The 22905-nt window shown below is 33.9% G+C and overlaps 4 protein-coding genes across 12 annotated transcripts; 2 read left to right on the forward strand and 2 right to left on the reverse strand.

Moving 5' to 3' along the window:
• Window positions 1-1123: 1123 nt before the first annotated feature.
• Window positions 1124-4602, reverse strand: LOC109806753 (Pentatricopeptide repeat (PPR) superfamily protein). 8 transcript variants are annotated; one of them, XM_083064598.1, is made up of 4 exons: window positions 2227-4602; window positions 2069-2131; window positions 1898-1964; window positions 1124-1523 (listed from the first exon to the last, which is right to left on the reverse strand). In XM_083064598.1, the coding sequence occupies exon 1, from the start codon at window positions 4523-4525 to the stop codon at window positions 2477-2479; it is 2049 nt and encodes a 682-aa protein (XP_082920724.1). In that variant the 5' UTR covers window positions 4526-4602; the 3' UTR covers window positions 1124-1523; window positions 1898-1964; window positions 2069-2131; window positions 2227-2476. The 8 variants fall into 8 exon arrangements, with proteins under 8 accessions (XP_082920724.1, XP_082920723.1, XP_020224851.1 ...); XM_083064597.1 differs by having other exon boundaries at window positions 1124-1682; XM_020369262.3 differs by having other exon boundaries at window positions 2047-2131.
• A 71-nt stretch (window positions 4603-4673) lies between these two features.
• LOC109806736 (serine/threonine-protein phosphatase 7 long form homolog) lies at window positions 4674-9795 on the forward strand. Of its 2 annotated transcripts, XM_029273030.2 has the most exons (6): window positions 4674-5064; window positions 5162-5228; window positions 7010-7845; window positions 7928-8012; window positions 8335-8739; window positions 8827-9795. In XM_029273030.2, the coding sequence occupies exons 3-6, from the start codon at window positions 7010-7012 to the stop codon at window positions 9472-9474; spliced, it is 1974 nt and encodes a 657-aa protein (XP_029128863.2). In that variant the 5' UTR covers window positions 4674-5064; window positions 5162-5228; the 3' UTR covers window positions 9475-9795. The 2 variants fall into 2 exon arrangements, with proteins under 2 accessions (XP_029128863.2, XP_020224825.2); XM_020369236.3 differs by lacking the exon at window positions 5162-5228.
• A 419-nt stretch (window positions 9796-10214) lies between these two features.
• LOC109806492 (UDP-galactose/UDP-glucose transporter 5) lies at window positions 10215-17949 on the reverse strand. The gene is made up of 11 exons (XM_020368915.3): window positions 17392-17949; window positions 16395-16508; window positions 16171-16263; window positions 15999-16064; window positions 14895-14993; window positions 13285-13364; window positions 12713-12825; window positions 11431-11519; window positions 11130-11216; window positions 10968-11036; window positions 10215-10761 (listed from the first exon to the last, which is right to left on the reverse strand). The coding sequence occupies exons 1-11, from the start codon at window positions 17506-17508 to the stop codon at window positions 10642-10644; spliced, it is 1047 nt and encodes a 348-aa protein (XP_020224504.1). The 5' UTR covers window positions 17509-17949; the 3' UTR covers window positions 10215-10641.
• Window positions 17950-18257: 308 nt separating this feature from the next.
• Window positions 18258-21589, forward strand: RIBA3 (monofunctional riboflavin biosynthesis protein RIBA 3). Its single transcript, XM_020369010.3, is given in 8 exon segments — window positions 18258-18437; window positions 18531-18852; window positions 19254-19475; window positions 19603-19650; window positions 19652-19929; window positions 20109-20238; window positions 20683-20979; window positions 21179-21589. Coding segments are annotated over 8 exon segments (1608 nt in total). The 5' UTR covers window positions 18258-18381; the 3' UTR covers window positions 21434-21589.
• Window positions 21590-22905: the final 1316 nt, after the last annotated feature.

Below are 22905 nucleotides of genomic sequence, written 5' to 3' on the forward strand. Positions count from 1 at the left end.
AAGGGAAAACTGGACGTAAGTTCTGTGAAGATTAACATTTGCTATTCTTGCTCTTCTCATGTCTGGAAATAATTTCGTGCAAGAATTTTTTGATTGGATTTGTGAAAATGAAATGATAACTAAAATTGATGGTGTAAAATTGGTTTAGGAAAAATATTAAAAATTATTTGCCTAGGTATGTTAATGTGGTTTTTAGACAATTATTTTAGATTGTTTAAAAAATGAATTTACGTATTAAATTATCAAAAGCTATGTAATTAATATATATATATATATATATATATATATATATATATATATTTGTTCAATGTTCATGTTATAAAATAATCATGAACCAATAATGGAAAACTGCTATATTTTTAATCAAAGAAACGTGTGTTTTTTATTTTTAAAAATTAAATCATTCCACCTGAAAATTTTTGCATCTGTAGAAGAAAAAAAGCTTGATTTTGGTAAAAGAAACTATTTTCAAAATAAACAAAATGCTCGTGATTGTAGATATTTTTTCAACGGAGAGAAATTAAACTCACCAGCAATCGTCCACTCAACGCACCGTTTTCATACTACCTTCCTGCTCCTCGATCATTCATTTTACCTAGCGTCGCATTTAAAAATGTGGTGTTAAGTTCTAAAATCTTGCAATGGGAATAATATCTGATTAAGAAATATCTTGTAACCTAAAAATAATTGTTTGCGAGAACTAAATGATGGATCTGAATGTATGAATCTGACAGACTGACACAAATTGTGCCATTCTAATTAGTGGAGAGCACCTTAAAATCCAAAATATTTCTTGATGCGTCTGGTTTTATCACATTCAAGACATCTTTTTTTAAAATATAACTTCTGATTATATGATTATATCCACGCAAGTAATTCAAGTAGCTGATTGTATTTAACTAGGAGTTCCAAAACCTGAATATTTTGTGATGCGCAAATTAAAACCGAAACTTGTACACATAAAGATTCTCTGTAATTAAATAACAAATGATCACAACACTACCACACTAACATTTTTTAAAAGGGAAAAAATGTGGCTCGCTAATTTAACTAATCAATGTCTTTTCCCTAGTTAATTAGCATTTTCCTGCCGTAAAAAACACGTAGTGCATACAACATGAGCTTGGGATTCAACCTCTCTACGATGTTAGTAAAATAAATTGCCAATTACAGTATTAAGTGATAGGTCCTAGAAATTACCACAAACAAATATCTCTCCGCTACACATTTTCGAAAAACAGAACAAATGTCAACTTTGCTTGAGCAAATGCATTGTACATATTTCAATTTATAAACATCTTTTGTCTCTAGTCAGTCTATAATTGATATCCCCTACTGCAAAATGCGGGGTTAAAATCATTTTAAGTTCTCTATTGTTAAGACTGTGATACCAAAATCCACGAATCTAGCTACCGTTGATGCTGTTTTGTTTTTAAGTCAAACCAACTCTGTATAGTGAAACTATCCATGATCTTCAACATTGAATGTCCAACTTTGAACTTAAAACTGAAGCCGAACCATCACTGCAGACATTAGCAGGTGTCAGTACAAAGTAAAATTTACCTCCATCTCAGTCATGGATTGTCCTTCAAATTATTTGAATCCTCATTTTGAACAAGTGCTTCAGAGGAGGTTGTCTTTTGAGGCACTTTCCAAGAAAAGCTTTTTGGATAAAGGGAGACCTGACGATGTACTGCTATTACAATGCTTAACACAAAACTCATTCGGGAAATAGATAATTGGGTCACGCATCTAATGTGTAAGCTTTGATCCATCTACACATGGTACAAAATGGGTGCATGTAGGGATAAATAAAAGAAAAGACGTGATCTAAGGGTGCACGTGCAATATGACTCAATTCACTATAATGTTAAGTAAAGGTAAACACGAGTCTTACAGCTCCAATCCACAGTTCCCAGCTAAGAAGAAGGGCAAACCACACATGACAGCATAATGCTCACCAACTGCACCAATTAGAATAAAAAAAATGAAGAGAATAGAAAAAAAGATACACTATTGTCTGGAAAATTGCCACACATATTTGACCTTGCTTTAAGTCTCCACTTGCCTCAATAACTCAGAACTACCAAATAAAGCCAACGATGCCAATGCATGCGGGTAGTGATCAGTACTGCAATTTCAAACATACAGCATCCACCATTATTGTTATTACATAATCCAGATAAATAATATATCTGTAAAATATACTTCTAACTTCTAAGATACCAGTTTTATAGATCTCTCGATGGCCGTTCCTGCCTAATGAAGATCTCGATCTTTATTGAACATTTCATATCCGGTAGCAGTGGGATATCTATCAATTTCGCTTGAAAGCAACACACCATTTAAATGATAGAAAAGGAGGGAAAAAAAATTTAATCAATGCCACTACTGTTAAAGGCTGTGTATTCTGTCAGAATCAAGGATCAAGGACAGCAATTCAGTCAATGTTTGGCGTGTCTATTGATGTGGAGTATTACCAATAGTCTTTACATGAGCAGCTTCCATCCTCAAAACAATGAAACCTATTTGAATCTCTCACAATTATTTTTCTTTGAACAATCTTTGATATGTATTTGATGGCAGTGTGACAGTCTACACAAGTTCTTAAATTTTTAAAAACCTTGATTGGAGTTCCTGGAGGAGTTGAAATGATTCCGAAGGCAACAGCAAGCTTCTCACTGTGGTAAACAAGATTTTGCTCTTTCTGCTCCTCCTCCACATCATGTAGCACAAAGTTTGTGTCAGGAACATAGCCTTCTTCCTTCATTTTCATTGAGAGTTCTCCTAGGAATTCATGTATATCACTTGTTTTCGGGTGGGATGTATCTCCTACTAAGAACACATGCACTTGTCTTTTAATTTCAATCCAGCTCTTACCTGGCTTCTTCACTATCCCCCTATTGTCCATATCCTTTCTAACTTTGGCTACCTCGGTCCACCGACCAGCATTAGCATAAATATTAGCCAGAGTGATATAGGTGGCTGGATTTACTGGTTCTATAACATATAATGCTTTTGCTGCTCTTTTAGCCAGTTCAAGGTTCCCATGTATTCTACATCCCCCAAGTAAGGAGGCCCAAAGGAATTTATCAGGCTTTATGGGCATGTTATCAATGATGTTCTCCGCCTCTTTGAATCGGCCAGATCGTGCCAATAAATCAATAACACATGCATAATGATCTGCAGTATGCATCAACCCATGCTTCTCCTTTATTGAATGGAAATATTCTAACCCTTTATCCACTAACCCAGCATGAGTACACGCCGAAAGAACCCCAACAAAGGTTATTTGATCAGGCTCAGTACCTGATTGTAGAAGTAATTCAAAGAAATGAAGAGCCTCATCTGGTTGACCATTTTGAGCATACCCAACAATTAGAGAAGTCCATGATACCAAATCTGGCTGAGGCATCTGGTTGAACACTCTTCTTGCAACTTTTGTGTTCCCACACTTTGAGTACATGTGAACAAGGGCACTTATAGCAAATGAACATGGGTCATACCCTACGCGCATCATATACCCATGCACCTCCTTTCCCAGGTGTTCAGCAGCATGGTCAGCACATGCATTTAAAACTCCAGCAAACGTATACTCATTTGGTCTAACACCTGACTGCATCAAGTCTCTGAACAATGAATACCCCTCTTCTCTTCTTCCATCTTCAAAGCATCTATGAATCATGGTAGTCCATGAAACAACATCTCTGTCCACCATCTGGTCAAAAATACCCCTAGCTTCATCTAAACTCCCACACTTGCCATACAAATCCAAAAGAGCACTCCAAACCACTTGATCCAAATTCAACTCGGTTCTTATCAAGTAACCATGAATTTCCTTCCCAAGACGCAAGCAAGGAATGGCAGCAGAAGCAGCCAAGGCGCTAGACAAGGTAAACTTATTTGAATTCGACCTCTCACGCTTCTGCATTACTCTAAACAATTCTAGAGCTTCCCGAGGCCGATCATGGCTGACGTAGCCAGATATCGCAGCGTTCCAAGAAAAGTTATCTCTGTGGGGCATTTCATCGAACAGTTTCCTTGCCTGCTCAAGCTGGCCAAGTTTAGCATAGGCAGCAATCATGGTATTCCAAGAACACAAATCCCTATGACCCATTTCATCAAACAGCATCTGGGCATCCGCAATGCTCCCACATTTGGAATACAAATCGAGCAAACGGTTGGAAATGAAAGTCCCGGGGACAAAGTTTGAAGCTTTGGTGTGGGCATGCACCCTCCGACCCAGTTCAAGAGCGCGATGGCGAATGCAAGCGGCAATGAGCGTGGAGTACGCGCGCGCAGAGGGCCGATGATGAGTGCGATGGAGCAACTCAACGGCTTCCTTGACGCGCTTTTGGTGACACAAAACATCAATGGCTTCTTCAAAATTGTTACCCTCGCTGATTGGGTTCAGACTGTTCCGTTTATCATAACGAAATTGAGAGTGAGAATATTGAGAGGAAGTGGAAAAGGAAGAACAGTAGCCAATGCATCGAAGCTTCCTAGCCTTTGTTACAAGCTTCATACTTTTCACCTACGTTTCTTCATTCCAAACACTTACTCATACATTCACATATAAACTAGATACATTAAACCAATTACACTCTTTTAATACTATATTTATATTTCAATTTGAATGAAATCATGAGTTTTATATGTTTTTAAAAAATATAAATATGCTAATTTTTTTATAGAAAAATCAATTAATTTGAACTGACCAACTTGTTGTTCATCAGTTTGGCTTAAATTGTAAATTTTTTTATAAGTCTATTTCAAATTAAATACATCAAAATTAATTGATTCCAACTTTATTTTTATTTTTTACGGTACAGTACTTAAAGCAAACCGATGTAAAAAAAACTCTACTCACCCCGGTCTCTTCCAATTAAAAACCGGCACGTGGCTGTAACCCAAAATGGTCGCTATAGCGTATAGCGTCTTAAGTTTAAGGGATAAATTTTTTTACGCTATATATATTGTTGGTCCCATCACTTAATTTTACTCTCTCTCTCTCAACCCTTGTCTCCTTCATTTTTAATCTCAGATTGTTCACGCCACACTCAGGTAAGCATTATTATTTTTTTTTGTTAAGTTCTTTATTTTGTTTTTAATATTTAGAAATTATTTATACTTTTGTCTGGTTTATTTGTTTCTTATTAAGATGTATTACCTATAAAAAGTTTAAGGAAAGCTGATTTGTCCGATAGCCCTTTTGTTCTTCATCAGAGGTTAGTAAATAATTTTTAAAATGCATAAGTATGTGTTTTTTCAATTTATTAGATTTTGTATAATTTATAAATTTTAATGGCTGTGATTTATCTGTCCATTGATTGTTAGATAGTATTATTATTTTTTAAATTTGTCTATTGTTTTTAATTTTCTATTATTATTATTATTATTATTATTATTATTATTATTTATTATGCTGTTGGCGGAGCATGCTGGTGGGTCATCTTTTCTTAATTAGTTAACTCATATTTTAGAATTTAATCTTTATTGTAATTTATTGTTTTTTTTATTATTCTGTTGTATAAATTTTTTATTTTATTTGATGTGAGTATCATTTATGTTTTAAATATTTTTTCATTAATATTGTGTTATTTTTTTCATCAATGTGTTTTATTCTTGTTATTAGGTTCATATTTTTTTATATATTTTTTCAAATATATTTTTTAATATATTTTTCTATTTGGATTAATTTTTTCCATGTTTTAATTACTTAGTTTTAAATTTTTCAAAAAGATACTTTATGTCTCTGATAATAAAAATAATAAGTTTCTTTAAAATTACAATGATAACACTAGGATTCAAACTTATGATCAAGTATATTTTATCTTCAACTTCTTATCATTAAGGTTTAGGATTTAGGATTCAGATATATTTTTTTTTTATATTATGTTATTGACAGAAATATCTATCGACTTTGTTGAAAATTAGTTTTTTTTAAGACTTTTATTACATTAAAGTTATTCCTTTTAACATTTTTTATTTATTAAATCCAAGATTCAAGAGATTTGAAGACCATTAGACCATTCTTAATAATTGCTAGAAATGAAGCGTATTTTTAAGATTAAAAAATTAAAAGTGAACACCAATTATTAGTAGGTAGTTAATTGAAGGGTGTAAGTATTTTGTAGAGTAATATAAGAAATAGTTAGAAGGACAAAATTAAAAAGAAAATTTGTGTGCAAAGAAAAAAATTATTTTCTTTATTATAGTTATAGTTATAGATAAAGACATGAATTATAAATTAATCTTTTTCTATTACTGTTAATGCTATAGTTATAGATCATATTATATAGATTAAATTTTTTTATTACTGTTGATGCAAACTACCAGTGCGTTTTCAGTTTTTTAATTTTTTTTTTCTATTATTAATTTGTTCATACTTAATTTTGTTATTTTTTTCTATTATTCTATATTTAGTTTTTCTCATTAAAAACGTTTTGATGCTCCTCTCTGGTGCATCTTCATTTTATAAATTTCTTTTTTTTATTCTATTTATTGCTATAAAATTATATTTTTGCTATTACTTTTTTAGTTGAATTTTTTTTTAACTTGTATTAGTTTTTGTCTGTTTGAATAATTTAGTTTCATTTTTTTTTCTGTTTGAATAATTTAGTTTTTTTTACTAAAATATGCTGACGCTCCCTCTAAGGCGTCTTCAATTTTTTTATTTTATTTTTATTTTTTTTATAATTTTCTTTACTTTGTTACTATATATTTGTATTTAATTATATTTTTTCTATATTTTTAATTTAATTGATTAAATAAATTTGATGAATTTCTTTAGTTTTTAGTTAATTTTTCAAATATTTTTTTCACCTGTATTAGTTTTTTGTTTCCTGTTTGAATAATTTAGTTTTTTTTTACTAAAATATGTTGACCCTCCCTCTTTGACGTCTTCAAATTTTATTTTTTTTAACTTTTCTTCACTTTAATACTATATATATTACTACTAATTATTTGTTATATTAGTTTATTTGCTTATGTAATTAATTTAATGTAGATGGCGTCATCCTCGTCTGAAGGTGGTTCACGTATAGTGTGTGGACCAATAGAGGGAGACTTATTACACATGCAAAGTGTGCATGTCTCTCAGCATGTTTGGAACAAAGAAAAAGATCGAAGATTAGTAATCAGACGCGCTAGCCCAACCAACAAGGGTATCGAGGGAGTTCCTCACCAGATTGTACCATTTTTAGAACAAGCTGGCTTTGTTTGGCTTGCCCGCATGAGTTTCATAAAGATTAATCCCGGTCTAATCTCTGCATTAGTCGAGAGATGGAGACCTGAAACACATACATTTCATATGCCATTTGGAGAGTGTACCATTACTCTCCAAGATGTTGCATTGTTGGTAGGCCTCCCTGTCGATGGTCTCCCACTTCTTGGCTATGTTAGTGCTGATTGGAGAGCTTTATGTGAGGAGTTGTTAGGAATTCGCCCTACGGAGATTAAAGGAGGTAAAATTAAGTTAAGTTGGTTAGAGAAGAATTTTACAAATGTTGAAGACCACGTAAATGATGTTGAAAAGTTGCGTCGATATGCTAGAGCCTGGATTCTGCGCTTTATTGGGGGTGTCATATTTGTTGATAGGAGTTCTAGTTACGTTCCTTTGAGGTTCTTGCAATTTTTACGTGACTTTGAAGTCACTAGGACGTATGCATGGGGTGCTGCTGCCCTGTCTTATTTGTATCGTCAATTGTGTACTGCTACCGAGTATGCATGTTCCTCCATTGGTGGATTGACGATATTATTGCAGTTGTGGGCATGGGAGAGATTTAAAATGATAGCTCCCAAGGTGTCACCGTCAATTCCTGATGCCTCACCCGTTGGTATGAGGTAATAATTAATTTTTATATTGAACTAATATGAATTCTTAGCTATAATTACTATGTTAATATAGCACTTATCCTCATTGTAGATGGTCTCAGCATGGACTTGGTATAAATGCACGCGATGATCTAGTTTATTATCGTAAAAAGTTTGATCAGATGAAAAGGAATTATGTAAGTAAGATATGTTTTCTTATTTCTTCCGTTATGCAATGAATGCAATTTTAACAGTTAAAAAATGTTTCAAAATGATTGATTTTCTTCTCACTTTTTAATGTAATATCAATTATCTTTTTCTTGATTTACTTACTCTTTTATAAATTATTCAACTGCTATAATTAAAAGTAAAATGCATTTATTAAAAGATGAACTATTTTAGTTAAATTGTATAAAAAAGGATATATTTATTATTCTCCTTAATCTCTGGATATTGTGGGAGGTACCATTTTAAAAAAATCAGAATTTTTAGTGATGCTTAACAAGTTTTATTTTACAGATTGACTGGCAGCCTTATCCAAAGAGTTTGATCGAACAGATGCCTCTGATATGCACCGAGGGAATGGCTATATGGGGGTCTGTTGTTCCTCTCATTTGCTTTAACTGTTGTGAGTGGCATCAGCCTGATAGGGTTATGAGACAGTTTGGTTTCCAACAACCAATTCCACAAGCTCCAAGTCAAGTAGTCGACTTGCATGGATTGACACTACGTGGGAAAGAGCATGAGAACTGGTTCCGCATTTTAGCCCCAGCTCTTCAGCATTGGGAAATGCGTAGGAAGTTACACTTTCAACCCACTGCATTGCAGGTTGGACTCTTGAGTCCAAATTCAGATTACATGAGGTGGTATAAGCTGAAAACCAAGTTGTACATAGACCCAAATGAAGCACACTTTTCAGTGATGGTAAGGTCATTTTTGGTTATTATTCAAAGGTTCACATTTGCTTATTATTATTCTAACTTGTCTACAACAATTACTTGTGTTTTACAGACTGACGTGGGTGAATTGTTGGCCTATATGGCATCTCCAGAAGGCCGGAGTATGTGGACTGTAGAAAATTTGATGGAGCAGGCTAATAGAATCCTCACCATATCTAACGAGCATGAGCGTGTAACTGAGTCTGCTGCACCAGCTCCCCCTGCTGCTACTAGGGTGGAGGTGCCATCATGTCATGTTCCTGCTTCATGTAAAGAACTAGGTGGATTTCAGCGACGAAGGAAGGCGGTGGAGCCACAAGAGTATACTTTCCCTGTTATGCCTGAACGACAACAAGGGTTGTATTATGTTCCTTCACAACATTCATATTACCCTTCACAGGAGCAGTCAACTTATTGGTACCCGCCACCGCCGGTGGCGAACGCATTTGTTACCGACACCACTCCTGCACCTCCAAACCCGAATATGATGTCACAACTGTTTGGAAATTCTCCAAGTCCTGCTCAGACCCGTGTAGCAGCACAACATAGTGGAACACAAAAGACAGCTACCACCCCTGCACTCCCAAACCCGAATATGATGTTACAATTGTTTGGAAATTCTCCTAGTCCTGCTCTGACCCCTGCAGAAGCTCAACATAGCGGAACGCCACACACTCCGTTAGCACAACATAGTATTGAAAAGCTTGACAACACGACTTGAACTTTGATTCATAGTTACCACAATTTGGTAAATGAGAGTATTGGATGAAGTGTTTCATACTAGCAGGCATTATAACTTGAAAAGTAACAATTGTGCTAATTCCTGTTAAACGAAGATGGCTTCGTCCACGCCACAAACCCGGAGTTAGGATAGTAGATCAGTAATCAACTTTATATGGAGCGGTATCCAATATTGACTTTGAAAAAACTAGTTTTTGCATCTTCTATACATATTTGACTTTGTGTTTGAGAATTGAAACCAGACATGTTAATATTGTATCGTTTACAAGTTACATGCATTAAATCTTGCAGGACGGTATCCAAACACACTGGCAAGCTGCTAAGCTTTCGGAGTTTGGCATTACATTACATTGCTTGGCACCAATTGGTTTCAAAGCCCTTTGTTTACCAATTGCATTTGGATGGGACACGTCACGGAAAATTTTCCATTTCTAAAGCTTCTTGATCATGGTGATCTTCAGGCGTTTGGGGTCAACAATTTTTTTTTTTTCCAATTTCTCTTTCCTTCCCTTAGTATAAGCTTGAATGGTTTTACATTTACTTCTCTGATCATCAGGTAATAAAACCAATCTGGAAAATTTCTTCGAACTCACTATTAACAACTTAATTAATTAGCATTTTCCTACCATAAAAACCACTTGGTATATGCAGCATGAACTTGGGAATCAAGGTTACCTGATGTTAGTACAATCCATGCCTGTTATAATTTTGCACAGTATGTTATATATTATACCATCATAAAATTGCCAATTACGGTATTAAGTAAAGAATGGGTCCTAGAAATATCTGTCCTCTACACATATCTGAAAAACAGAACAAAGTAACAACTTTGCAAAAGCAAATGCATTGTACAAGTTTCAATCTATAAACATCTTTTGGCTCTAGTCAGTCTATAATTGATCTCCCCTACGGAAAAAAGTCGGGGTTAAAATCATTTCAAGTTCTCTATTCTTATGACTGTGATATCAAAATCCACGAATCTAGCTGCAGTTGATGCTGTCTGGATTTTAAGTCAAACAAACTCTGTATAGTGAAACTATCCATGATCTTCAATATTGAATGTCCAACTCTGAACTTAAAAGTGAAGCCACCCCACCACTGCAGACATTATCAGGTGTCAGCTCAGTAAAATTTACCTCCATCTCAGTCACGGATTGTCCTTCAAATTATTTGAATCCCCATTTTGCACAAGTGCTTCAGAGGGGGTTGTCTTTTGAGGTGCTTTCCGCGAGAAGCTTTTTGCATAAAGGGAGCCAAAGACAATGACCTGATAACGTACTGCTATTACAATGCTTACCACAGAATTCATTGAGGAAATAGACAATTGGGTCACACAAATATGTAGGCTTTGATCCATCTTCACATGGTTCAAAATAAGTGCATGTAGGGGTAAAGAAAGGGTGTGATATACGAGTGAAGTGCAATATGACTAGATTCAGTATAATTTACAGTATAGGTAAAAGTGAGTCTTACAGCTCCAATCCACTGTTCCCAGCTAAGAGGATGGGAAAACCACACACATGACAGCATAATGCTCACCAACTGCAACAATTAGAATAAGAAATATGAAAAATATTGGAAAAAAATTACACAATTGTTTGGAAAATGACAATTACATTTCTCTGTGCAACTTACCTGTCTCGTGGTCATTATGGTTGCAAATGTCAAAGCACCAAAAGTGCGAATTGTGTAGGAAATAAAAAATTGACTAATTGTCGCAACCTGTGAAACCCAATAAGTTGGAAATTTCTTCAGTGAAATAGAAGATGAAGAAAATGGGAAACATTTTTGGTTTAGCTTTCGAAGCCAAAGGGAAATATCTGTAAACCGTAAAAGCACTATAGACGGATTGGTATCTATTTAAAAAATATCTTAAAACAAACAAAAAAGGAGAAAGCATTTTAAAATTTAAAACAGATGGAGGCAATTTACTTACAGTCGAAAGTAATGCTATGTCAAAGAAACAGTCATGATGGTGATAAACAAACTCTATTGCTGGTATTAAATGTCCTTGTATGATAAGACCTACATAAAAATATCAGATGTCAAAAGATCGGATTTCCAACTATGACTCAGGAAAAGAAACAAAGCTGAAGCAAAAATAATCATAAAATGGAAAAATATAAGAACTCACATTTCAGAAAAAAGTAGAAAAAGAGGAAGGAAGGGTAAAAAGCAAAAGAAATACCAATGCAGAGGTTTCAGGTTCACGATTCAAATGCTTGAGGGTTAAACATTACTGTGTTAAATAAGTTCATCCTTCAACTCTTCATGTACAACTAGGGATGGCAAAAATATCCGCACCAGCGGATATGTGCGAGTAAAATCCGCTACGGATAATAAATGGATAGGCTAATTGAGTACCCGCGGATAATGGGGACGGATAATTTTTTACCCGTTTATAAACGGGGCGGGGGCGGGTATTATGATATCCATACCCGCGGATACCCGTTTAATAATATTTCTTAAATATTTTAATTATCCTTGTACCACATAACTCTAAAACTACACTCTCTCATCTTATTTTCTTATAAAAGTGAGGTTGATGAAGTTACCAACATGTGTTAAACATGTTATAGAATTATGTTGGATGTAATTTGATTAATTTTCTAGCTTTGATTGGACCAATAAGATTTATGTATTTTAAGTTGTTTACTTTCGTTTGGAATTATAAGGTTGAATTATTGTAGTTTTGTGATGAGACTTTCACTTACTTGTGAGATTGATGTATTTTAAGTTATTGATTATCTTGCATTTTTATTATTATTTCAACAAAATTAACGTTAAATACAAGTTCAAAATCAACATTGAATTTTTATTTTTAATATTTCAATAACATTAAATATAAACTTAAAATTATTTGTAATATAATTTTTTAAATTTCTTAAAAAATTTATAAATATCCATGGATATCCGTGGGTATTTAAGAAATTCATGGATACCCACTTAATGGATACCCGCGCGGATATGGGGTGGGTATGAGGCCAATTTTTATCCAGTGGGCTGGGGACGGGTTTACTATTACCCGCCCCCATGGGGCCCCATTGCCATCCCTATGTACAACTTATATAATTTTGAAAACCATCAAAGACTTCTAGAAAAAATTATGTATCATAAAGCTTTGTCATCAACAATCCCAGCAAACAAATATTCATATTACATTACCAGACAAGAGTGTATGACAAAGTTTAATGTTCAACATAAAATTTCAAACCAACCTGTCAGGCTAAGAATACAAGAACACAATGTTGTGTAAAATATCTGATTATATATCTCCATGTCATAGCCTTTAAACAGCTTATCTTGGAATGTGCTTGTAAAGCCATCAAACCTAATACACAAAAATTTGGAATCTAATTCAATGAGTGACTAGTATGTGAAACTTCTTTGAAGATAATTTCTTAAAATAAGTTGGTATATGCATGTATTCAAGTGTTTGAAAGTAAAGAAGTGTGAATTATTTTAAAATGAGATTATAACTACATAATGTATGCTTCAAATCACCAGTACAGCTCAAGCTAACCAAAAAAGTTCACAATGATTATGTTGTAGCCCATAATAACTCTGAACATTGTAAACCGGGAAAATAAAAATTACTCCATGCAAGAAATTATTCAAACTTTTAGGTGAGCAAGATAATTTTAATTTTTTCCCCCAACAATGAGAACAGTTGAACAAATAAAATACCTTCATGTCACAATGAGTGGAGATAATATTAGATTTTTGGACCCCCTCAAATAATATATAAAATCACACATGACAGAAAGAGATATCAAGTTCTGCAGTATACCCAAGATAGCCAATCATTAGGAGAATGCCCCAAACTGTATTTTCCCTTCCTCTACTGTAAGGACTTATGTCGGTTCCTGCCTAAAATAAAAAAACACAAGCATTACTTTAGCCTACTATGGAATACCACCAGTGTTAGAGTAAGAAAGTGAAATTTGTTATATTTTACATGCTAAATGGAACATGGGTGAGAAAAACATGTCAACAAAAACCATCTATCAGTTGCTATAAGCATATAATCTGGTCAGAATTGTGAGTCAAAAAAAACAATATCAACCCAATGGTTTATAACCCAATTGTTCAAAAGTGCATATTCTCTCCCGATGGGTCAATGCTATCAAGAACTCAAACTAGTATGTGAACTTATAATTGTCAAATGGGTTCCAGTTATGATACCGACAATGAGTAGTGAACAAAAATTGCAGAACCCATTGGCATGCTTAAATATCAATTGGGATGACTAGTTTAGAAATTTGTTATAAGATTAAATTCAGTAAGCCTAACAGGTATGCACTAAAAAGTTCTTGAAATATCAACAGATCAAAAATTAATTTTTCATTGTGTTTGGTCATCATTTTTTCAAGTCAAGTAAAAATCATATCACCCACAGAAATATCCACCGTCCATGGAAACCTCCTGTAGTTGCACTTATATAGCAACTCGGTGATTTTTGATAGATTTCAATACAGGTTAAACCCACTCCATTGAGGTCATCAACCCTCTGTGTGCAATACAATCTCTATTCATGGCTTCTACCACAATGGATTTTGCATCCACATTCTCCAGTCTTGCTTATTGGAACAATGGAATTGGAATTGATTTGGTTAAGGCTCAATCACCGATTGGGATCTCCCCCCCCCCCCCCCACCCCATTGCTTGTGTTGCATGGTCTTAGTGCTAGTGCTATCATGTGGCCATCAAGGGTGCCAGCCATTCTGCAGCCGTAGTTGGAACTCTCGCTATTGTAAGTGAGACATAGAGTTAGGAATGAATATGAAAATTCTTAACCTAGTCTTAGTTGGAGTAAAATTTAACCTTAAAATAGGAGAAAAGATTACTCCTTTAGTCCCTGGAAATTTTCTTAATTCTGATATTAAACAGCTCAAAACAGTTGATTTTATGAAAATTTTCTCCCTTCAAATCCTAACCTTTGTTATCCTCACATACCAAAGGCAGCATAAGGGTAAAACTTGTCCAAGCAAATCATGCTTTATTTGCATTGGTATATATGAGTAGATAACAATGTCAGAATTTTTATTAGTTTAAAACTTCCAGCTCTTTGGGACAAAATAGAGCATATAGCTTATTGGTTAGAACTTGGGAGTCTTTCTATAATGATTCTTGATGATTCAAAAGCCTTGTTATTTCTTTGGGTTCTGTCTAAAGGATAAAAATATTCTCACTCATCGAACTTTCTTATCATATCCTCAATAAAAGTCCTCTTTATTACCAAAACAATAGTACCACCCACATGCAACATCAAATCACTGAAGAATGCTAATATGGTATCATATGGGTATTCATTGTCAGCTCTTCAGTAGAAAAAAATCACATAAAGACAGATGGTAATAAAGCAGTAGAAAAAAATATCGTCAAAGACACAATAATTACCGGATATAGGATAAATACTGAGCAGCCAAGGGTAATTGAAAAGGCCAACAAATAGTCAGGCCCCTGATATCTCTTCTGCATAATGAGAATACCCCATACCTGTATGTCAAACAAAAGGAGGAATGAAGAAGGACTCAAGGTGCAAGAATAGAAAAAGATATGAATCATGAAAGAGGGAATGGGATTCAGAACATAATTAAATGTAGGATGAAGAAAAACAAAGGGGTAGGCATCACTCAGCAGATAATCTAGACAGACTACACAAGGTCTCCGCTACTCTAGAATTTAGAAGAATATAAGGAAGTCATAGGAATAAATATTCAAACTAAAGTTATACCTCATTCTACACATAACAAGGTGTTTTACTATCATAATCAACTTGGCTGACTAGTAAAAAATTATTTAGCACTTTAAATTCATACACTATCCTCTTAGGCTTCTTTATAACCTGTGCACCACAACTTAATGCCTCAGTGAATTTCTCATTTTCATGTATAAACTGCTTCAACTTTAAAATCATTTAATTAGTCAATCTAAGGTATTATATTTAAAACCCCAGCTTAGAATCTAGAGGATAGGCGATTCTTGTTTGTCATGGTCAGTTTATTTTTTTGAATATGCATCAGTTAGCATTTTTGTTCCTCCCTTTCTGATCTAGACACTGCAAGATAAAGACAGTAAGAAAGAGAGAATCAGGCCAAGTATTTGACCAGTTAGAAAAGTAGTCAACCAAAATTTTTAAGATAATTGAATGACTGCAAAATTGTGAGGTAAAATAATAAAATTCAATTATGAACTTTACACTTTTTAGTATTTCTGGATTTGTCCCAATCTAAGCAAAGAAAGGGGCCACTAGTACTAGAAATCACATACCATTATGGATACACACACAGAGCTTAAAATATTTATTTTTCAAAAATGACAAAAAGTAGCCACTACCATTCTTCATCAGTAAAAGTAGCAGAAACTGAGAAAGTGAAAATAAGGTGCAAATCAATGGTATAAGACAAATACCAGCTATGTGATATAATGAACATAGAAACCATCCAGTCATATCCATAAAGGAAATTTATATAATCAGGTACAGTATTAAGTTTGACCTACCATAACTGGTATCATTTTTGCACATTTTGCAAGGGTCTGAACGGGAAAACTAACATATTTAAGGGCCTGTAAAAGAAAATAGTTATTCCAGGAAATATGGTTACTAAATTATAACCATTAATATTAGCAACTCTTTCCAAGCTTACAGGCATACAGAAAATATGACACTTACCTCATACTGGCAAGTTGTAGTTAGTATGTTTGATACCGAGATAAGGCAATACTTATAAATGGGAGCTACAGGGTCCATCGTTTTTTTACTTGCCTGTAAGAAACATTGAAAATTATGAAGAACAAATGTAGTCACAGGAAAGGTATCGTGTAATTCAAACACTGCAAAATTTGTCAAACCAACACATGCACACAACAGTATTTCTGCATATTGCATGTACATACCAGCAAAGAAGCAGCAGAAACAGCAGATGTTGTGATGCGGTTGCAGAAAACAAGAAACAGTGAATACTTGAAATACTCTTTTTCTGCCCCATACGGTACTCTCATGATCTTTTCCTGCAGAAACAACTATTTAATGTAAATCACTAGATAAATGTTGGATTATGAGAGAACTTAGATGCCATCCATTCAAAAGAAAGAAATCTTGGTCTAATTTGTTTCAACCTACTCATACCTTGTATATAAATTATACAGCAAAATAAGCATCGAATTACTAAAAAGTAAGACTACTCTAACCAAGAGTACTAGCAACCCATTCAAGTTTGTTGCTTGTACAACAACATAAGCCTTATCCGACTAGCCACTAGGTGAATGAGTGTTTGTTGCAAATACTAGTTTTTATTTTCTTTCTTTTTATGTTTTACAATACTATAACCTCAAATACAGATTTTCCATGGATGTTCAGTATTCAAATAACACTAGCAATTGTATTCTAAATTACCAAACCAAGATTATATTACTAAGGGTCTGTTTAGATACAAGTTTAGAAGCACTTTTAACAGCATACCGAAAAATACTCTTTATTTTTGGTAGAGAAGCTCATAAAAGTGCTTAAAACTTGTATCCAAATAGGCTCTAACTTAACTACAGTCACAGCTAAAGCTCAAGATTTTATTCATTAAGAAGAGGGAGACAATTGATACGGTTAACTTTGATTGGACCAAGTGATGGAAATGTTTTTTATCGGGAAAAAAAAATGAAGATGGCTCCCAAATTTAAGAAGAAATCCTCACAGGTCACCCAATTTCACACTCGGTTTTGAACTACCTAATGTTCCCCGGAATATGCATTTCTACGATAACAATAATAACAACGACATTGAAGAACAGAAAAAAAAATAAAAATAAAAATAAAAATAAAATAAAATAAAAGAGAGAGAGAGAGAGATCCCAGTCCAGTGTTATGACATATGAAAAGATGAATGAAATAAAAAGGAAACCTGCAAGACACCATAAGTAACGAGGGTAAGCATGATTCCAGCGACAGCAAATGCCCCTTTCCAGAACTTGTTGTCTGTGGAATAGACTGAAACATCTGAAGTGGAAGGTTCCGCCATTCCCAAATGCACTCAGCTTGGGGATCAAACCCCCAACATGGAATTGTGTAGAGAGAGAAGTGGGTCTTAACTAACTGAACTCTTAACGTTAGAGACTCGGAAGAAGTGAGACATAGTTTTGTTTTGTGTTATGTTAGAGAGAGAAGGACATTGAACTGAGCCTCTAAAGCATCGCTTTCTCCGCCACCATTTTCTGTGAGAGAAATGAGATCAACAAAATAAAGCCAAGAGAACTGGTATGTCACGTCATCATCGACAATACGGTACCGTACTTGGATTTGTTTTGTTCGTTTGTTTGACTAATGCTTAGAAAAACCCTTTTCATTTTGGTCGGGTCAACCCCTTATGCTTTACTACCTATCTCAGGGCCCATTCAATTGGATTTGGATCAATTTTACTCTTTTAGGAACAACGTCCTCTCCTAATTAAAGTGTTACTATTCATTTTTATAAAAAAAATTTCGAGTTTCTTGTTTTGCAAGTAGTTTTTTTTTTTTTTGAGACATCAAGTAGTTGAATATATATGCAATTATTAATTAAGATGACAACGAGATATAGAAGACATGCTAGATATATAAGAATAATAATAACTTTTGACCAATTGAGAGCAATTATTGTTTAAGATGAGAAACCGCTAGACCATAGTCACACCACTGGTTGTCAAACTCAACAAAAAAAAAACAAAAGGTTGTGGTTCTTACTCTTTGCTAAAGTATAGCTATAAATATTGGATAACAGTTCTTTGTCCAAACACATCCATAACTAGAGGTTCATTTTTTTTTTCTTTTTCTTTTTTATAATTTCCTTCTACATAACACGAATTAAATTTGTGTCTCGTTCCAGTTTCTGAGAATAAAATTTGAAGTTCCAGACTATGGACTCTGCTTCATTCCCTCACCCCTTGATTTCCCACGTCATCACTAGTTCAAGGTATTTACATTCTCTACGTAACACTAGCGTGTGTCATTTTTTTTGTTGCTAAATTCAAGTTAATTAATCTGAGTATTAAATCTTTATCCGCAGCTTGCATCGCTCCTATGGTATTCAACATAGCGCAAGACTTGGTCTATGGAAGAACAAGGTGTGGAACTCAACTTGTTGTGCTGTTGGGTTTTCTGCAGTTGGAGTAGAAGATGATAGTAATTTGAAGAATAATGAGAATGGATCCCTGTTAGGTGCCTTAAATAACGAGTCTAATTCTTCAGCACCATTTGGAACGTTAGACGCTGAAATAACACCCGAAACCACTGATTTCTTTGTTAGTGATGCTGAGGGTGATCCAGATTGTCCCTCTAAAGGCTACTCTTCCATTGAACATGCCCTTAATGCACTACGCCAAGGAAAGGTTGGTTGGATCTATGCTATTGTTACACAACACTAACAAGCATTTACAGGATAATAAAATGAATCATGAATCATGACTCATGACTTAAAACTAACTTGTGTCACTGCTGTTATTTGACTTCTCCTTGCAACACTTGTAAATTCCAACTTAACATTTTAGTCTCGGAAAATTATCCCATTAGTTATAAGCTATAGTCCAAACATGGCCTTAGTGCATGTTTGTATAGATTATTTTTAGGAATAATTGTTTTTTCTAAAAGCTGTCTCAATGAGGTGACTCTCCAAAATAAGCTTATGTATAAGTTAAGTACACAGACAATAAAGATGCTCTTGAAAAAGTTCATAAATAAGTGCTTTGAGTATGATAGATTAATCTAACAACTGGTGCAATTTTCCTTTTAGTTTGTGATTGTAGTAGATGATGAAAATGGCGATATTGAAGGAAATCTTATAATGGCAGCATCTCTTACTAGTCCCAAGGATATTGCCTTTATGATTAAGCACGGATCAGGGATCGTATCTGTTGGCATGAAAGAGGAGGATCTTCAAAGACTGAACCTCCCTCTTATGTCACCAGAGACTGAAGACGAGGATTCTTCTGCTCCCACCTTCACTATCACAGTGGTAAGTATCTCATTCAAAGTGCATGTTGAAGCCTATTTTTTCTATAACAAATTATCCTACGTTTCTGTATAAATTTGAAGCTCAAAAGGAATCATTGAGATTGTGAAACACTGTTGTTTTACCTTAGGATGTAAAATCTGGAACTTCCACGGGTGTATCAGCTTCAGATAGGGCAAAAAACGGTTATTGCTCTGTCATCTCGCGAGTCCAAATCAGAAGATTTCAGAAAACCAGGTCACGTGTTTCCTCTCAAGTACAGAAATGGTGGAGTTCTTAGGAGGGCAGGTCACACCGAAGCTTCAGTAGATTTAGTTGCACTGGCTGGCTTGCCCCCAGTTTCTGTTCTTTCGGCTCTTGTGGATGAAAATGATGGCTCTATGGCATCTTTGCCCAATTTAAGAAAGTTAGCATTGGAATACACCTTACCAATTGTCTCAATAACAGATTTGATAAGGTAACTTAGTAATCAATCACCTTTGCGTTACCTTCACTTTTGACAAATTGTAAATGATTTTGGTTCCTTGTCTTAATATTTGCTAATTCCTGCTAGATGCATTCAACAGATGACTTTAACATGGTTTATAAGCTAACCAAATTCACTTAATGATGTGATCTGCATGCGTGTTGTTCAAGGTATCGGAGAAAGCGAGAAAAATTGGTTGAAAGAACTTCAGTTTCTCGCTTGCCAACTAAATGGGGCATATTTCAAGCATATTGTTATAGCTCAAAGTTGGATGGAACTGAACATGTGGCTGTTGTAAAGGTAAGAAAGTTCTATAGAAAAAGAGTTCATAGATACACCTAGTTTGTGGTAGGGGTGTGCAAAAAACTCAAATTGATTTAAATTATAAAATCCAATCTGTTTTGAAAAGGAAAAGAAAAATGAATCCGTCCATTTTGCAAAAAGATATCAATTAATGGATTGGTTTGTTTTATGAAAAAAAAAAATTGATTCATATATAAATAGAAAGTGGATAACTGCACAAAACTAATCTAATTTTAAAAATCTTATTCATCTTTAAAAACTGAACCAATCCACTTCATTTAAAAAGTATATATCCAGTTCAGTGTTAATTTTTCAAAAATGGCCTAGTTTGTAGTACCCCGTTCATTTTCTCTACATAGCTATTAGGACACTCATGTTAAATTGTTAAATGAATAATGTCTTCTGAATTATAATCTCTTGAGTTACTACTTGTGTTCATAGGGAGACATGGGAGATGGGCAAAATGTGCTAGTAAGAGTACATTCAGAATGTTTAACTGGGGATATATTTGGATCAGCTAGGTGTGACTGTGGCAACCAATTAGATTTGGCAATGCGGTTAATAGAAGAAGCTGGTAGAGGAGTAGTTGTCTATCTTCGAGGTCATGAAGGAAGAGGCATTGGACTTGGTCACAAACTTAAAGCATATAATTTGCAGGATCAAGGTCACGACACGGTTCAGGCAAACATAGAACTTGGTTTAGCTGTTGATGCTCGTGAGTATGGAATTGGTGCCCAGGTTAGAATTTTCATGCATTCTATAATTAATTGAGTGTGTAGAAACTTTACATCAATAATACATGAAAAATGAAGTCCTTTAGTAATGTGATGCAAGAATGTATCTCAAAAAGTTGGTACTATGAATAAGAAAACTTGAGTTGGAAAATTAGCTAATCTTATTATATGTTGGTGGTGACAAATAATGATGAAATATGCAGATTTTGAGGGATATAGGAGTTCGAACTATGCGGCTTATGACTAACAACCCTGCAAAGTTTGTTGGTCTTAAAGGATATGGTTTGGCAGTGGTAGGGCGTGTTCCTGTGTTGACACCAATCACCGAGGAAAACAAGAGGTACCTGGAAACTAAAAGGACCAAAATGGGGCATATTTATGGGTCTGATATACAAGGATCAATACCTGAATTCGACGATTCTGTTGTAAATAACGGAGATTCGCCGGAGAACACATAGTCCAAACAAAAATACAGCAATTTTTTTTTTTTTTAAATCTCATATAGTGTAAAAAGATATTTAAAGGATGAAATTCATTTGTGAAAATTGTATTGAGTTCACTGTAAGTACTCTTTGCCACTTGTTATAGTATATTGATTAATTGTGTTTCTCAAAGGTAGAAGTTAGTTAATTAATTGGTTTTCTGTAAATATTATCCTTTTCATAATCATCAATACAATGAATTTTTTCTATGGAACCTCTCTTTTGTTCTTTGAACTTCATGATGTGTGACCATATAAATGGGTGTTACTTGCCCCATCCATCATTATTCATCAAGATTCTCAAATGACTTGTATTTTATTTTGAGTAAACATTTAATTTGGTCTTTCAAAGATAGTAGAGGTGGCCAATAGATCTTAAAAAAAAAATTTATAACATTTGGATTCCTAAATTTTTATTTTATTATGTAAGTTATTCCTTCAATTATAATCAGTTACTAATTATGTTAATCTCATGATTGGTCAATAGTTAATTGTCATGTTGTTACAGATTCTTTGGTCATTCATTGTATCCATTTGTCTAAACAAAGAAATTATAATTGCTTAAATGATCCTACACCAATAAGAACAACCCAAAGGTCAGAATATTAAGAAGAAAGAAAATCCAAAATAAATAAATAAATAAAACATTAATAATATAATTATCATACCTCGGCAAAGGATAAGTGAAAAAAAAAATTACTTGGATTTTTGGTTGTTTGTGAAACCTTCAACAAAGCCTTGTTTCACAATAATAGAGAGAACCATTATCATTAAGTTTTTTTTTCCCACTTCTATCAAAAGAGTTTTGTGATTCATTAAATATAGAAGAAGCACTTATATTCAATTGATGCATCCTTGCTTAAGGTTTTTTAAATCGATCACTCATTTTACTAAATCCCAAATTCCATAATTTAGGGCTAACAATCCTAAACCTATAGCTAGAACAAATGAAGATATTAAGGATGGCTAAGACAAAAACATCTAACTACAACAAACCCTATGAAACCCAAAATCAAAATATTTAAACATATTAAATATTTAAACCCTTGTATTATGAGCCATGTTAGGCAATTAGGAGAGAGAACAATCAATTAGAAGAGAAAACAATCAATTGGGAGAAAGAATAAGTCCTAAATTGAAACTTTACTATTAATTGTTCAAGAAACTAACAGAGTTAGTAAGCGGTAATTAAATATAACAAAAGAATTAACTTTTATAACAGAGTTAAAATTTAGGAAAAAATGTTTTAGTTTGAAAAATGTATTAGAGATAATTTAGTCATCTATCCAAAGAAAGAGCATTCAAGAGCGTATTTTGTCCATCTTTACCCTAAAATGAGGATTTTAAACATATTCATAGTCTCTTTTATGGCCTCCAAGAATTCTAGAATTTTGTACAATCTTCATCCATTATTGAGTTAGTAATTTAGTGTATAATCATGGTCATCAA

This window comes from Cajanus cajan, chromosome 10 (assembly GCF_000230855.2).
Source record: "Cajanus cajan strain Asha chromosome 10, NIPB_CcT2T_4, whole genome shotgun sequence".
NCBI classification, from domain to species: domain Eukaryota; kingdom Viridiplantae; phylum Streptophyta; class Magnoliopsida; order Fabales; family Fabaceae; genus Cajanus; species Cajanus cajan.